Source organism: Heliangelus exortis, chromosome 14 (assembly GCF_036169615.1).
Source record: "Heliangelus exortis chromosome 14, bHelExo1.hap1, whole genome shotgun sequence".
Classification (NCBI taxonomy): Eukaryota; Metazoa; Chordata; class Aves; order Apodiformes; family Trochilidae; genus Heliangelus; species Heliangelus exortis.
Genome location: NC_092435.1, coordinates 7,923,647 through 7,940,551, shown reverse-complemented (window position 1 = coordinate 7,940,551; position 16,905 = coordinate 7,923,647). Strand labels below are relative to the sequence as shown.

Here is a 16,905-nt window from a genome sequence, read left to right as displayed (position 1 = left end):
TGTTGAAATAATGTCAAGGCTAACAGCAAGCATCCCTCTGTTTTAATAAAGCTTTTGTGGTATTCTGTCTCTATCAATGTGTATTTAATATAATAAGTAATATTCTGTTATTTCTTAATCATAGGGCAAATAGTACAAGACAAACTGTTCCTCTTCTTTGAGTATTACTTGGCTCCTCTGCATTTATTAATATTCTACCAACCTCTTTTCTGTTAAGTTGGGAAAGACTTCTAGGACACGAGAAGTTACATAAACTGAAAAATCAATAGAAATTTTAATTTTTTTATAGTATAATAATTAAATGTCACCCTAATGGTAAAAAAAATATTTCAATTTATAACTCGCAGAATATTTTTATTGAATTATGTTGTTCTCATTCAGTTGTCTGTTCAGATGTATTTAAGGATGTATTCAAGGTGTATTCAGGGTCAGGTTAGATGGGGCCTTGAGCAACCTGACCTAGTGGGAGGGTTCCCTGCCCATAGCAGAGGGGTTGGATTAAGGTGATCATTCCAAATTCCAACCCAACCCATTCTATGGGCAGCAAAAAGCTGCTTTTTTTTCTTTCTTTCTTTTTTTTTAATTTTTTTTTAGCTCTAATCAAAATTTACTGTAAATCTCAGCTGCAATTATCACCTCTGAAAGTACCAATTAAAAGTGCCTGCAATGAAAAAGAGGGGAAGAACATTGATATTTCCCCCCCTTCCCTGTTTAGCTCTGTGTGTACTAACACAAATAAGACATTTCTTTCATTGAAGAGACATTGACTTGACTTTAGCTGCCTGATTTATTTTATTTTTAATCTCTTTTTTCAATTAGTATTCTTTTCATCAGACTTTATATTTGCTTCATCTTGATTTTCTGTTATTAACCTTTTAATGTAACAGAGGCCCTAAGTGTATTTTGTTTGTAAATCTAGCATCTTAAACTTGCTCTTTTCTGGAGCTCTTGCTTATGAAAGGACAATTCAGCTTTCTGCTTTCATATTGTAAATATGATATTACTGTTGGTGGCAAACCATGTTCCTTTTGTAATCTGAAGGCAAAATAATTTTGTCCATTTGGAAAAAAAATGCTTATCCACTTGATGATGTCAGAGAGATCAAAGACTGCAAATCCCACAGTTCTTGTTCACAGACAAATTGAAATGCAATTTCTTTTTGCCATGCAGATGTTTAGCCACTAAATCTACAATTTTATTTTTTTTTCAACTTGGAAAAACTTAGATACATGCAAGGCATTAAAACCTTTTAACTGCATACCATTACTGAGCATTGTTTAATCTTTAATCACCGAATCGGTATGAATTAAATTGCATTCTTAATTGCCTAAATACCTTATATTTTTAAAAGCTTGTTTTTTGACTGCACTCATTTGTTCTTAACAGGGTAATCCCTAAAGCTGAAAGGCCTCTATTAAATTGAACATCGATGGCAAAGCCTGTCATGAGGATTATAGAATTAGAACTTCTAGTGATTTAGAGAATGAGAAAACAAATAGATTTTACACATACATTCATGTATTCTTCTTAAATAAATCCTTAATTTCATTTATTGTGTATGTTGTAGCTTACTTCTGTGTAAGGACTGTACTAATTGAGTTAGGAAAAAGTGGTTAAAAAAACCCTGTAGATATACTTTTAATACTAGTTCTTTATGAAAAGTGAAGCATGTTTGTCTAGAACTCTTGCATACTACTGACTGTTGCCTTTGTAAATAAGGAGTGATCTCTACTTCCACTACATCTTCAATCAACTCATACATTCGTTCTTTATATCTGCATAAAAATGGAGGAATTAAATTTACACTCAAAAGAATTTTCTTACTCTCAAGTTTATGATGTGCCTTTGCCATAGACATATGCATTCTGTGATGGCATTTAGCCAAAGTGTCTGTGTTTACTTGGAAATTTGCTGCTAGCCCTGTATTTTAACAGTTAGTTCAGAACTATGTTAACAACCCATAAACTGATTCTAGCACTTCAACCATTTATGCAGTTGCAGAACAGAGCACCTTATCACCTCCAAGAAGACTGAGTTTACTTGAGACCACTAAAAATTGCCTCTGCAGTTGAGAGGACAGTGAAAATATGCAATTACTTATTTCATCACACTGTGGACAGTTCTCATGTAGCTTTTCATAAACAAACCTGAACGTTCTAAATTTCCTTTACTGGCAGTTAGGATTACTTTTGACTTTCTGTTGTCATCTTGTATTCCATAGGGGCAGGGTGCATTTATTTTATGTGCGTAGAATGTGTCTAAAGGTCTTTAGGGTAAAGCAGCATGCTTCAGATTTTGGTTCAATAAAAAATTGTGGATTTATGACAAGGAGTTTTTTCAACTTGACTGGTAAAAGACCAAATTCTGCATTTTAGTATGCTGTCCATCTATACAATATTTTAAAGATTCCTTTAGAAACCTGGCAGTGATGGGCATTGAAAGAATGAATTAAATTCTGTTCTGGTTAATCTCTGTTCACAGCTTTTTTTTTTAAATCACAGCATGATGAACTGGCACAGTTAAAATCCAAAAACTTTATCAAGTGATTTTGTCCTTAACATAATGATTTATTCTTTAAAAAATAACAGCATAGGATAGAGTCCCTTTTGTAGTCTTATAAGGAATTACAGAATTATTTTTTGTTTTGTCAAGAATTTGTTTCATTTACAGGCAGCCAGTGGAGATAACTTTTTTCTAATGAGTTAGTCTACAATATTAAATTTATTTAAGTATTTTTTTAAAAAAAGTTATTTTTCCTTTTTTTTTTCCCCTTTTGTTCACTTTTTAGATTCGAGATACTAAATCATCAGATCAGAAAACAACTCTATTGCATTTTCTGGCAGAAATCTGTGAGGAGAATTACCGTGACATTTTAAAATTTCCAGATGAATTACAGCATGTTGAGACTGCAAGTAAAGGTAAGCAAATACCTAAAGGTAACAGCTCTTTGCTTTGAGAGTAAATACCCCCACATTTGATTTTAGGTTGTATGATTGCATAACCTGTAAGCATTGAAAATCCACAAGGATTTTGCTTTTCTGGCTTTTATTGAATGAAGCATGAAGGGGAAAAACTGTAATAAAGTAACTTCTCTTCTTCTGAAGTAGGTTGTGGAAATAATGCAGCATATTTCAGTGAAGTACTTGCACAATCAGATATTAGAAGTTGTATGCAGGGTAATAACAATGTTTAGTTTCTCTTTAGTTTTTTGAAGTTTAGTTGCTTAAGAGTGAACACCCACATGTACATTTGTGTACACGCACAGTATGTTTCTCATTTTAACACTTTATTTTACACCTGAATCCTGCTTTCTAAAGTTCCCAAACTGTATATGAAATACACAGTGAAATAGAATGTAAAGTCAAAAATTATTACTTATTTTATTCTTGGCCAGTCAGCATCATGGCCTGGTGAGTCTGGTAGAAAACTTAATTCATTTGTTGTTGGATATCTTTTTGTGTGAAATATACTGTGCTGCTCGGTGCCCTTAGCTATGGAAATATATCAAGACATTTCAAAAAGTTTCATTTTGACTGAGCACATTTGATGATTTCTTATTAAGTTTCTTCTGTGGCTAACACTATACCTTGAAGCTTTGAGCTTTTTATACTTTTAATCAGACCCTCTGATGGTTCTGAAGTTCACTTGAGGAATTAAACCAAGAGTTAAAGTTTAGCTCGACTATAGCATCCAAACCAGAAAGCATAATAGTGGGAGCCAAGTCACGAATAATCCTGATGCTTAAAAAAAATATATAAAAGGCTTTATTGCAGTTAAGTTGTCTCATTCTGTAAAATAAAAGCTCATTATGTTTCCCATAATCAGGATTTACCAGAGGCATAAAGTTCTGCTCTTTTTTATGACCAAAACTTTCCTTTCAGCCCTTCTCTGCCTTCTGTAACATAGCAGATTTTGGGCCCAATGAACAGGATTTGTGCAACTTGCTTCAACTATTCCCTGTGGTACTTTTTGGTTTTTCTTCAATTGTAATGTTCACCCTCTCTGTCATGCAGAGTCACTTCTGGGAAGGTACTTCACATGGTTTGTGTGGATGAGAAAGTTTTCACTTCTTGTTCATGGATTTTTTTATAAACCAGTGGTTCCAGGTTTATTTTTCCTGAGGGGGCTTCTTTTGGAATAAATTCAATACAGTTTTGAGGGCATTGAAGCTTAGTTATAAACAATGAAATACAAGCAAAACAGATAATAATCTGATTTCTTGAGATACATGCTGCTTAATTTTTAGTCAGAAGGCAGAACTGTAGTTTCAACTAAATACAAGACTTACCACATTGAATTTTTTTAAAATCTTGGACTCATTTTCTCAGTTCCACATAAATAAAAAAGTCTTGTTTTGTTTTAATTTTCCCATACGAATAAAGAACCAGCATCTGAACAATACATGTATGATTTTTTTTTTTTGACAAATAGCAGATAAATCGTACAACTGGATTTTATTATGAAAAGGTCAATGGGATTAGATGAACTGCCCACGCACATAGTAAAATCTTCAATAATCTCATATTAGGTATTATAAAATACTTGATCTTTTTAAAGATGGAAGATCAACCTAGTGGTTTATGAAAAGCAAAAATAATTCAGGAACATTTTTATTCTGGTCAGTAGAAGCAAAGATCGAACTGATTAACTGGCAAGAGGTGATTGTAAAAACATTCCTTCCTACTTGAAGCACACAATGTCAAACGAAACCCAATTAAAAATAAAAATAAAAAACCTTAAAATTGTAACAAACTGGATTATGTGATGGAAGTGATACTCATTTACCTTGCTGCTGTTTGCAGTGTTTTCCTCTTCTTTTCCTATAGTTAAAACTATGCAAAGCCTTTAATCATATTTCTATCCTGTTCACTTGTTATTCCAGTTGCTGCTTTTCATGGTATTTGCCTTAATATCTTATAATCTGTGATTTTATTAAACAGCTGACAAAGTCTTCAGTTTCAGTCAACCAAAAATGTCACAACAAAAACAAGAGGTGCCTTAAAGTCTGATAACAAGTATGGAATTTCTAGACAAAGTCATGTTGTAAAAAGTATAATTTTAAATTCCTTAGGAAAAATACCTATTTTTTAACTTGAAACTCCTCTGATTGCTAAGCCTCCCAGACTCATAAAAAGAAATATATAACAATTAAACTTAAGCTGAAGAACTCCATATATTTCATAATTACAACTTAATTTGAGATTTTAAACCAGTGGTTATAAATCATAGTTCAGGTGTTTAAACGTCATGCCTGTACTTAAAATAAAAATAACTATATCAGCTGAACATTGTGTCCTGATCCTCCCAAGTTCAACAGTTCTTGATCTATTTATGTTACCTACTTGCTTTGTCCGCCAAGAGCAGGAGTTACCAGATTGTGTTGAGTCCTGAAGTTTTGGGAATTGTGTTTTCCTGGTGTGGTTACTTCAGAACAGGTGGATATAGAATGCTGTTGTCTGTACTTGGCCACTGGCCATTCTGTGTGCTCTCCTGGCAGGGTGGATTGGCAACTCCTGTGCATGGGTGGAGGATGTATTTTGGGGTTATTTTAGCAGTTATGTAGGAGCCTCAAGAACAGCTGAGCTGCAAGTGAAAGAGCTGAGCTTAACTGTGAATGCAGTGTAGATCATGCAGTCTCTTTCAGCAATAATGAGTGTTCCTTCCAGTGCTCAACGAAGAGAATTCTGTGCCTGATAGAAATGTATACCACTTAATAATTCTTTTAAAGTATTGTTAAAGGAAACAGAGCATTATGAGTAAAATCAAGTGAAAGATGCCTTGGGGGAGGTGAATTATGTCTTTGTAGTAGACTAGAAAGTACTAATAACATGAGCACAGATTTCTTACATTGGCACAAAAAATTTATTTCTTCAATTTGCAAGCATATGGTTCTGATGGTTGATGCATCTTCCTAGAAAGGACATTAGCAATCAGAAGCACTGTGGAATGCAAATATGTATATACTTAATATATTATTAAAATGCTCTAAAAATATTCACTGCAAGCCATAATTTTAGAGAGGAGAAAATACTTTAAAACGTTCTGTGCCATTGTTGCCCTAAAGTATAGCAATTTAAAATGTACTCATAAGTAGTAGTCATTTTTCTGTCAAACAAAAGTTTTATAGTTTGTTGCAGTAGAAGAAACTGTTTTTACTAAGAAATCTGTGGTATTTTCCACCTTGTGCAGTTTAAATTGCTGAAACAGATTTTGCCCAATCTGGCACATTAGGGGATATAAAATAGACAATGCCTTCTGGCGTGAGAAATTTAATGTCTGCATCTGTGACTTTTTTCCCATAATAGAATCTGAAGTTGGCATTTCGTATCATAATCAAAAGTCAATCTTGCACTGTGTAGTGATTTCTGTAATTCTTTTCATTCACATAAACTGTAATATTGAAATGTCAGAAACTCCCTCAATGTGTTTTTTCTGAGTGTAGTAAATACACAGTTAGGTACATCAAATACTACAAGACTTACTGTCTCTAGTAACACTCCTCTGCTTGCATATAGTGTTGCCATATTGATGGCAGCTTATGCATCATCTCATTAAAAATTTTTTAACAGACAAGTTCTTTATTGGCAGGCATTAGTTGAGGAAGACAGGGAAGGAAAAACTTCACACGTAATTTCTGTATTTTAGTTCCAACATGCAATTTCTGCAAGAAGTCCTGCTGGGGACTCTCTAGGATTCTGGATTGGCTTACACCCTATGTGTTTGCTTACTAAATTTTCCCAGCCTGTGAAGGTTTTGATGATATATTTAATTGCTTCCTTCTAATGTGTAATAAATGGTATGCAAAATTGACTTGGTTCTGAATTCTGAAACTATATTTTGAAGCTACAATTTGGATTGTGCATTAAGCAGTTATTTTATATGACACATACATTATCTAAGGGTCTACTTCAGCCTTGTAAATATCAAGGGCAAAATTGAAGAAAGTTCAAATGACTCTTATGGTATGTTTAAGAAAATACAGCATGTTAGCATTCTGGCTAAAGTTATACCAGTTCAGATAAATCTGAAGAATGCTTTAAATCACTTCTCAGATTTTTGTAATCCATTTAGGATTCCTTAATACCAGCTGCAGGAGTGGTGAAAGCTAAAAATACTGGGTGCTGGTTTTCCCTTAGTTGTTATTTTTCCTCTTACTTATCTGTTCTTCAATTTGCACTTTCATTGATGTAAGGAAGGTTGTTACAGCCCTAGAAACACAGCTTGCACTTCAGTTAATAGGAAAGACCAAACTCCTGTTTCAAATTAAAAGCCTGAGGGTGGCCTACTGGATGAAATTGTTCACTGGCTTCTCTAATGAGTTTTTAGTAACAGGTTGTATTAAAAAGTTTCGCTTCTCTTTCTTTGTCCCCCAGATTTCTGTAGTTTCGGTACACGTGCACTGCTCAGTATTGTGTGCCATAGCTGTTTGACAATTCCAGCATGGGAATATCAGTTTGGTGTATAAACCAAGTTTTACCTTAAAGAAATAGTGAAAGTACAAAATAGGGACTTTGAAATATTAAAACACAGGAGTTTAGACAGTTACAACTTCCAAATCTGGATGCAGTGAGAAGAACATAAAAATCCAGTTACTTCCTTTCCTTGCCTCACCTTTTTTTTTTTCCTATTAACTTTGCCAGCAAGTTTTGCTTCAGGAAGATAATTTATAATAGGTAATAATTTTGTAATTATAAGCTATTTTCAAAATAAACTAATCTTTTGAAATCATGAAATACATTTGTATTAAATTAACATCAAAGGTGAGTTTCTGGAGTACTCTGTCTTAAATACCAGTATTGCCAGGAGAATACTACTGAAAAAAAGCTCTTCTCACTGATTGCCTCCTAATACTTCTGGTTATGTTTCTGGTATTAGGACATGTGTTTTTTATTAGATTTTTGTTTGTAATATGAAAAGCTAGTTCACATTCAACTGATCAAGATCATATTCCACAATGTACTATTTTTTGCAGTTTACTTAGTTTAGTGAGTTAAACCTGAAAGATTTAGGTGAAAAGGCTGGTATTGACAAGAGAGCTCAAAGAAAGTAGGAGGTTGGAGCACATAGAGAATTTATGCTGGTCACAAAAATAAGAATAATGCTTGACAGGGTTCAATCAGAAGGAATTTTATGGGCTCAGAGAGATGTTTTCTTTTTCAGAAAACTGGTCTTTTGCTGTCAATTAATTTGACCTTAAGAAGTAAACATTTTAGAGTATTGAGTTGGATAATGTGACCTGTCCAAAGGAAGGGAGATATTTCATGCTCCAATATATCACTTAGGAGATCAATGACTCTGTACTGTGCTGTGCTTTGAAAAGGTGTTTTAACAAGTGCCTTATGTCCCTAGCAGTAGTGGTTCCATGCTTTGGGCTCCTAAGGCACTGTTTGTCATTTATGTTTGATTCTTAATGTCTCAGTAATTTGGGTTATGCACTTCAGAATTATTCTTTTATTCTTAAAACATGCACATAGGCACATAATTGCTGGGACAGGGACAAGCAGATTCATACCCTAAACCAGAGTACAGTTCTGTCTGTATGTTAGTATTAAACATAAGCTACCCACTGAAATTTTTTTGGTCTGTGGATATGTTGAGTGTTTCAGGATTATGAGCACTGTAATTTTATCACCTTCAGAGGAAAGCAGAAGCCATGCTGCTTATGATGCTGTATCTGATCCTGATTTTAGGTCTAACAGGCTATGTTGGTTGATTTTTGGTTTGTTTTTTTTCTCCCACTATCTCACTTGTCAAGGCAAGCTTGCTAATGGCATTTACACTTCAGTGCGTGTAATATTTAAATTAAGTTTCCTCACTTTAGATGGCTGCTACTGTTATTCTCAGATGCTGAAAATCTATTCGTAGTTTGTACCCAAAATTTTTTTTTTATAACTTTTTAGCTTGTGTGGTATATAGATTTTTCCAGATGTGTGTTTGAAGTCTTGTCATCTTTTTCTTTAAGTGTATCAGATCTATGTTTTCTTTTTTTGTTGACACATGCAAGTGTCATACACATTTCTGTGCATTTGCATAGTGAGGATTTTGGGTCCTGATCCAATTAAGATACTTTTGGGTAAGAATTGATAACTGTTGTTTCTTTTGATAGATGGAGAACAATATTGCAATCTAGAGTTGTGCACATACATGCCTCAATAAACATAACCTCCAACTGAAAAATAAGTAGTGACTTAGACTGCATCTCTCATTAAACTCTAAATGCAAGAGCTCCTTGGAGCTGGACTTGTTACAAGGTGTTCTAACCTTAAAATGGAGTTTCACTTCAGCTTGCAAATGGGCAGAACAATGGGATCAGTGCACAGTTGCTTTATATTTGATTAATTAGGATAATGATTTTACTGTAGAAGCCTGAAATGATTAAGCCTAGGGGTGTCGTTGCCTCCACCATTCTATATCAGTGTTGTCATAAGGCAACTAAAAATTCAGGGACACTGCTAGTGAATAAATTCTTGTCATGCAAATTAGAAACACAAATGCACATCTACATGTGAAATGTATTTGTTAAAAATTCTATCTTAAAGCTTGTGCAAATGACATGTTTTCATTTACAGTAGCTTGTCACAATACATAGAACATTCCCACTTGGACAGAGTTGGTGTTTTACCTAACCTTTAAAAGAATCAGGGAAAAGTCTGTAGAACATTTAAGGAAAAAATATTATTGTGTGTGATGCGTTGACTGTTAGGCATAAGTAGTGTCAGAAAGCTTACCCTTTTGTAGAAGAGGTGATGATATGCCCCAGCTAATTAGGATACCCTCTTGGGTTTTCCCTTGGTTCCCAAGGTGTTTAAACCTCCACAGGGAAGCATTTATACATCAGGATTTCTTTTGACATATATGGGGTTCTGCTTTGAAATTTAGATACTGACTTTGGAATGTGGTTTTCAATAATTCTTCTTGAATTCTGTTCAAGTTAGGTTAAAAACACATGGTTGTCTGGAAAGAGGAATGTTTCTTGTAGTAGGCTGGATGTTAAGGATGTAATATTAAGAGTTAGTCTGATCCCACCTGTCTCGACTGTTCATCTGCATTCTACTTCAGAACTTCTAATGATTAAGTTCAGTGTCTGTCATGGGAAAAATATTTCAATATAAAATTATTTTCAGTGTTGAAGTTTGTTCTAGGTGTATCACACTAGCATAGAATGAACACATGTGGTATTTACTCCTTCCCCCTCCCTCTCCTGGTGTTGTGACCAAAGCCATCTCTGCTCTGTCCTTTTCAGAGTCATTCTGCTAATGCTGGATTTACTTTTTTAGCACTGTTTTAGCTCTATAGCAGAGTGCAATGACATATTTGATCAAAGCTTGGGTCCTGCAGACAGTACAGCTGTGTTACAAAAAAAAATTCTGAATATAGTAATATATGAATAGCAGCATCTTAATTACCATTAAGAGAGCTGTGGTGCTCTCTAGTCTGGATGCTGTTCAGCAAAGTTTTTTTTGTGATACAGGCAAACTGTGGTGTGTATCACAGATGTAGTGTATGTGTATTCTGTGTATATGTGTGTGTATTTATGTATTTTTGTGTGTACGTATATATACAGATACATTCCTATGAGATACATGTGTCACGATACACTGCTATTACACAAAATACATCTATAAACAAATATATGTGTATCTGTACCCAGGAGACATTTATCTCAGTAGATGTGCATATGTATGCACACACCCCAAAATAGAGAGGCACCCTGAGGTACTCAGAATCCTCAGGGGGGCTACAGCAGCACTGTTCACCTACCTCCAGCAGAACATTACTTCTGTTAATAAATATAAACTTCCTTAGTGGTATGAAATGAGTAATCAATGATTGTAATTCCTGCAAATTATGTACTTGCTCACCCATTCCCCCTCAGCCTGTTTTTCAGACTTTGGTGCAAGACTTCCATCTGCCCTCAGGCCATAAGGAAGAAGTGATGATCAGTATGCTGAGGATGGAGTTATGGCACAAGTACTGTCTAGACTTGGAAATCCACTACCTCATGTACTTTGTGTAGACTTCCCTTTGCATACTGAAGTCATTGATGTCACTGGCTTTTAATTTTAGAGCTTTTACTAAATGTGGAGATGGTCATCCCCAATTTCCATCATGTTTAGAGACCCTTTGAATTTATTATGCAAGAGACGCTGCACCCAATCAAAATGTATCATTTCATCTCCTGTTACAAGGGAGAATTCTTGGTCTAACAAAATCTGATTTTGGAAAAAATTAGTCTGTCCTTTGGTACTATTACTGTATGACTGTAAATATAAAATGCTTAGTTTGACTGTGGGGACTAGCTAGCATTTGGCAATAACATCAAATTAACAGCCTGTAGCATTTTTTTAGGACTAAAGGGGTCAACCAGACATTCACTAAGCCTTCCTTAGCGTGCAACTGCTTTCTCCAAAATAAGAGGATGGGTTTTTTGGTTTTTTTCTGTTTGGTTGGTTGGTTGGGGTTTTTTTGCTAAGCAGGAATTAATACAGAGATTAATAGTAAGCTGAAGAAAAAAATTATCACCTTTCATGTCAAAATGGCATTGTGTCTTCCCTTCAGTGACTGTGCGTTTCTATTATAAATAAATAATAGACAGAATATTTTAGTCAGCTGTAGATTTAATGATATATGATTAATAAAGCTACATTCACTATTAGTGCAGAGAATATAGATAAATCTAGATGCTATACTAGCTTTCCATGAACATAAAAAGAGTCTGGCAATATATTAATACATATAACTTCATATTCACCTTATTTATATTAATCCTATATATTAATAGCAATGTTGTGTGATAATGCTTTAGTTAGTTGAAACATACATGTTTAATTTTTGGTATTAAATTTTTCCTTTGTCTCATAAATCCTTTTATGCGAGTGGTTGGAGGCAGCACACATTAAAGGTCCTGTATTTCTTTCTATCTTCAAGTTGCAGCAGCTCTCTACAAGTCACTCTTTTCTTACTGATTAATAATAATAGAATCATAGAATGGCCAACTAAATCCAATTCCATAGAATGGAAAGAACGTTAGAGATCATCTACTCCAAACTCTGCCCTGGGCAGGGATGCCTCTCATCATCTGGACTGCTTTGTCCAAGGCCTCATCCAACCTGACCTTGAACACTTCCAGGGAGAGGGCATCCAGAACTTCTCTTTGCAATCAGTTCCAGAGTCTCACCGCCCTCATAGTAAAGAACTCCTTCCCAGGAGGCTAAACCTATTCTCTTTCAGTTTAAATCCATTTCCCCTTGCCCTATCACTGGACACCTTTATAAAAAGTCTCTCCAGCCTTCCTGTACATTCCCTTTAGGTACTGGAGGGATCACTCTGTTACAGCTTGATGCAGGGTGAGAAATGTTGCTGCCTTTTTTCCTCTCTTCAGGTTCTTGTAGGATGCTTCCATTTTTGAGACTTTCTACTCTATAGTGTTTGGGCATTATGGAGGGGTTTTTTTTTCTGATTGTTGTTGATTTTTGGTTGTTTTTTTTCCTTTTTCCTGTCCTTATAGCACCTTCCAGTACCTAAAGGGAATCTGTAAGAAAGCTGGAGAGGGACATTTTATAAGGGCATGGAGTGATAGGACAGTGGATAATGGTTGGGGAAGGGGTTAGATTTAGGTTAGACATCAGGAAGTAATTTTTTTTTTCTGTGTGGGTGGTGAGACACTGGCACAGGTTGTTCAGTGAAGCTGTGGACGGCTCATTCCTAGAAGGGTTGAAGTCCAGGTTGGACAAGTTTGGAGCAACCTGGTCCAATGGGAGGTGTCCCTGCCTATGGCAAGGGGGTGGAACTACATCTTTCAGGTCCCTTCCAACCCAAGCCATTGTTTGATGCTATGATCTTGAAATCAGAGATTTGCCCATTGGATCTAGTTGGTTGCAACTAAATCCAAATGTTTCTCTCCTTGCATCATTAAATGGAGTAGCATTATAGAAACACAGAATGGCACAGGATGCATCAATATTAAATGGAATGTTTTTGTAATTACTGCTACAGAAAGGCTTTCCCTGTAAAGGTTCTTGAGCAGTGCTTGTGTGCCACTAAAGGCCAAATGGTAGCTTTCATGTACATTTTTAGACTGGTTCTATTAGGGTGCTTAATTTTCATTAAGAGCAACGGGCAAATGGAAGGTTGAACAAGCCTTTGTCTTATGATCATCATCTTTGAGAAATACAGTGATAGAGACAGTCTGTTTAGGATGTTCATTTATGGAGTGGTTTCAAACAAATGGTATTTTGCTTCAAGAAGAGTTTATGCTTCCATAAAGTAAAACCTTGAAAGACTTAAGTAATTCACTTGCTTTTCTCTGAAAAGAGTACAAGGTATTCATGTTGCCTCCTCTTTACATTGTTTATCTATTAGATCACTAATAAAACAGTTTTAGGGGAGGAAATGCACATATTTTATTGTAGTGTATATGTATGTTTCCTTTTACATGGTCTATTTAAGCTTGTCTTGCAGAACAACAGTTTCACAAATTGTTTTGAACAGAACCTTGTACATTTACCTGGGCTAGGAAAAGAAGTGAACCAAAATGGATATTCTACAATACTTGTTGATAATTCACTGTGAATATAGAAATTACTTATGGGAGGTACAGCTTTTGAATGCAGCCTTCTTGCTTGGATGAAGTTTCTTTATACTATCAGTCAGTATGCACCCCATGTAAACTGTTTTCTGGGCTTAGTTTTAGAAAACAGTTACTGAAAATGCTTTTCTTTTTAATAACAGAAGCTAAGATTTCTGATTTATCATTGCTTGCTGAATTTCTTTGCAGTTTTAAATTTTATACCATAACACTTCTAAACAGTCATGCATTTAAATATTTTTGAATTGGTGAAAACAGTTAAATTTTATCCATTATGTTACCTATTTACTCACCAGCTGCTGTCTTTTTACCATCAAAATTACCATTTGCCTTCTGCTAATTTATTTTTCAGTTCTAGCATTTTATTTCAGTTCTGCTTGTCTCCCTATCCAACTACATAACAGCCTATAAAAATGTTATATTACTATAAGTTCTTCAGTTCAAGCAAAAATATGTGCTTCTTTTCTGACAATAATATCAAATGATTAAACTAATGCATCCATAACCTAAAAGCTTTGATAATGTTTATTCCTCAGACTGCTTTAGTGGTTCATTTCAAGGTTAACTCTTGAGTGTTAATAGTTACAAGGATACTGTGGTCAGTATAGATTTGGGTTTTTTTTCCCCTGGTTCAATTAAGCTTAAAAAGCTTTTTCACTATAATTTCAAGACAATGCGATTAGTAGTTTGTTAAGTTCTTGGTATAAAAATGAATAAAATTGAAAATAAAGTCAGGTTTACATCTTTGGTAAAGATAGCTATTGGTGCCTTAATATTTCACCATGCTTTGAATATTAAAGTCAGTGGTGAGGTGGCTGATAGAATCATTGCATACAAAAAAGATAGTATTAGTTCTGTTTTGGGGAACAACTTCCTTATTTACAGGATTTTATTTCTAAGATACTGTTTTTGAAGCCATTTTTAATCAAATTCCTGCTTAATGTTACACAGTCACAGCACAATTTTAAATTACAAGGAAATAGGAAAATAAACAGTTCTTTAAAGAAACTTTTTGCAGTTTCTGGAAACATTTACTGAAGGGGAAAAAAAAAAAAAGTAGTGCTTGAAATCCTTGGGTTAACTGGGATTCATATCTACAGTGAGCTTTGTAGATCAACTGTCTGCAGTCCACAGAGAGCATTGACTGGTCCAGTGACAAGAGGAAGGACATGAAATGGTGCAAATGTTACAGTGCTTTTGGGGGAAAGGTGGGGCTGAGACTGCCAGTTCATGAAAGCTCCTGTTTGTAAATTATGGAGGAAGAGACCAAGAACAGAAGATACGATCTGGTTCTAAAATGCATCTTTAAATTTAGAGGAAGGGCTTGTCAGACTTCTGTTTGTGATTGAGAATGATGGGTGGACATCAAGGATTATGTCATAAAACTCAATATTACACATTCAGTTTGTTTTAATATCATAATTTGACCAGTCTTCTCTGTAGAGACTGTCACTTTTCATCTTGTTCTGGAATTTCTTTGTGGTGTGCTGTTGCCTCACCTTCACAGTTGTGTTGTCAAGATTTCCACTGGGGATTTTTCTCATGATGTATCAATTAGTGGTTGTTTAATGCAAACTACAGACACAGTGGTTTACATGACAAAAGCATATGACAGCGTTTCTTTAGAGTATCTTCTCTTTTTTTGTGTGTGTGCTGTACTGTCCTTTATGTTTTTTGAAGTATCAGTAGTTTTTTCTTATTCAGATTTATCTTTGATGTTGAGAGAGGGTTTCATAGATGTTGGTTTCTAGAAATCAGTTTAATTCCAATAAAAGAAAAATATTTGATCTTTTCTCCATGTCTGTTCCTTAAATCGTTTCTGCATCCCAATGTGCATTAATAAGATCATTCATTTAACCAAGTACATGCATTAGTAACAGAAAATCTCTTTGAACCTTAGCTGCTTTTTAGTCTTTGAATTTGATTTAAAAGAATGAAATATTAGAATTTTTACCAATAAATTTCAATAGAAATTGAATTATTTGAACTAATGATAGAATTAAGTGGTGACATTTCAACATAAAATATGATGATTTAGTATATATTGCATTAGATATTTTCACTTTTTATGAAGAGTAGAATTTTTTATGAGCAGTAATTCAGAAAAAATGTGAGTCTACTTAATAGAATGATTCTCCTTAAAACTATTAATACAGACATTGTTTCTTCCCTCTCTGATGACCTTTCTGGAATCTGGAAGCTTTTAACTCAGTCTTTTTTTTTTTTTTTTTTTTTTCCCTTAGTTTCAGCCCAGACTCTGAAGAGCAACCTGGATTCCATGAACAGTCAGATCCAGCGCCTAGAAAAGGACATTCAGAATTTCCCCAAAACAGAAGACGAACACGATAAGTTTGTACAAAAGATGAGCATATCCTTTTTTATATGTCTGCTCTGGTGATCTGAACATTCTGATTCTCTGGTTAAGTATTCACATCACATGAGATTAAGTTTTAACTCTCTTCTTCCTTCTATTCACAAAGAAAAGGATAAGACGTGCTGAGTCTAAGAAAACTTATAAATGAATGTAACTTGAAGCATATATAATTATGGGTATTTAATCATAATTGTTGAATCCTTTCAATCTAGAAAATAATCAGTAGTAGAGTTGAAAGTATTTATTATTTTAGCTTCAGATGCTTTGTTTCCTGTTAATGTTTTTTGTTTATTTAACACAATTTTAGAGAAACAAAATCATGTTCTTTTGTACTCAAAAGTGATTTGTCCTTTTGTTTCTGCAGGAGATAGGTCTTAGGTTCTATATATTCACTAGTAAGTAAAATCTGTGGGAGAATACCAATGGATGTCTGCCTAGCCCATTTCCCTTCCAAAATTTTCTTATATCCAGTGTTAGTCTTACTCAAAAGTCTAAAGTAAGTATGCTTCAAAAACTCACAAAAATCAGAGGAAGACTAAGCCAAAGCTATAAAGCTTTTTTTTTTTTTTCTTAAAAGAAAATTTTCCACAAACTAAACTTCTTTTTATGTGGAAGTATATGGAGTATGGTACAAGGCATTTTGTGTATTTCTAGGGCACAGGTAGTTCATGTGACATTCTTTCTTACTGCAACCAGAGAAGAAGTCATGGTTTTGTGGTTTTTCAAAGTAATAATAAACAAAAGAGGGTTTTGGTACCTAGAGTCATTCATAGTTGCTCATCACATTTAGCAGGTGGATGTAATGAAGAGGTTCTCCTAACTGGTGTATTTGGAAGCTAAGTTTTAGTGGGATTAACCATCTGAATGGATTCAGAAGTAACTGAAATTCGTGAGAAGATATTTAAAATCTTCTCTGTGTGGATTTATTGTAAATTTCTGACAA

The 16,905-nt window shown here is 34.5% G+C and overlaps 1 protein-coding gene across 5 annotated transcripts in view; it reads left to right on the top strand.

The window, feature by feature from the left end:
• Positions 1-16,905, top strand: part of DIAPH2 (diaphanous related formin 2) — a 202,596-nt gene that overhangs the window by 86,107 nt on the left and 99,584 nt on the right. For all 5 annotated transcript variants that reach the window (XM_071758065.1, XM_071758064.1, XM_071758063.1 and 2 more), the window contains 2 exons: positions 2,789-2,918; positions 15,832-15,957. In XM_071758065.1, coding sequence (XP_071614166.1) covers positions 2,789-2,918; positions 15,832-15,957 — 256 coding nt within the window. The remainder of the gene's footprint in view (positions 1-2,788; positions 2,919-15,831; positions 15,958-16,905) is intronic.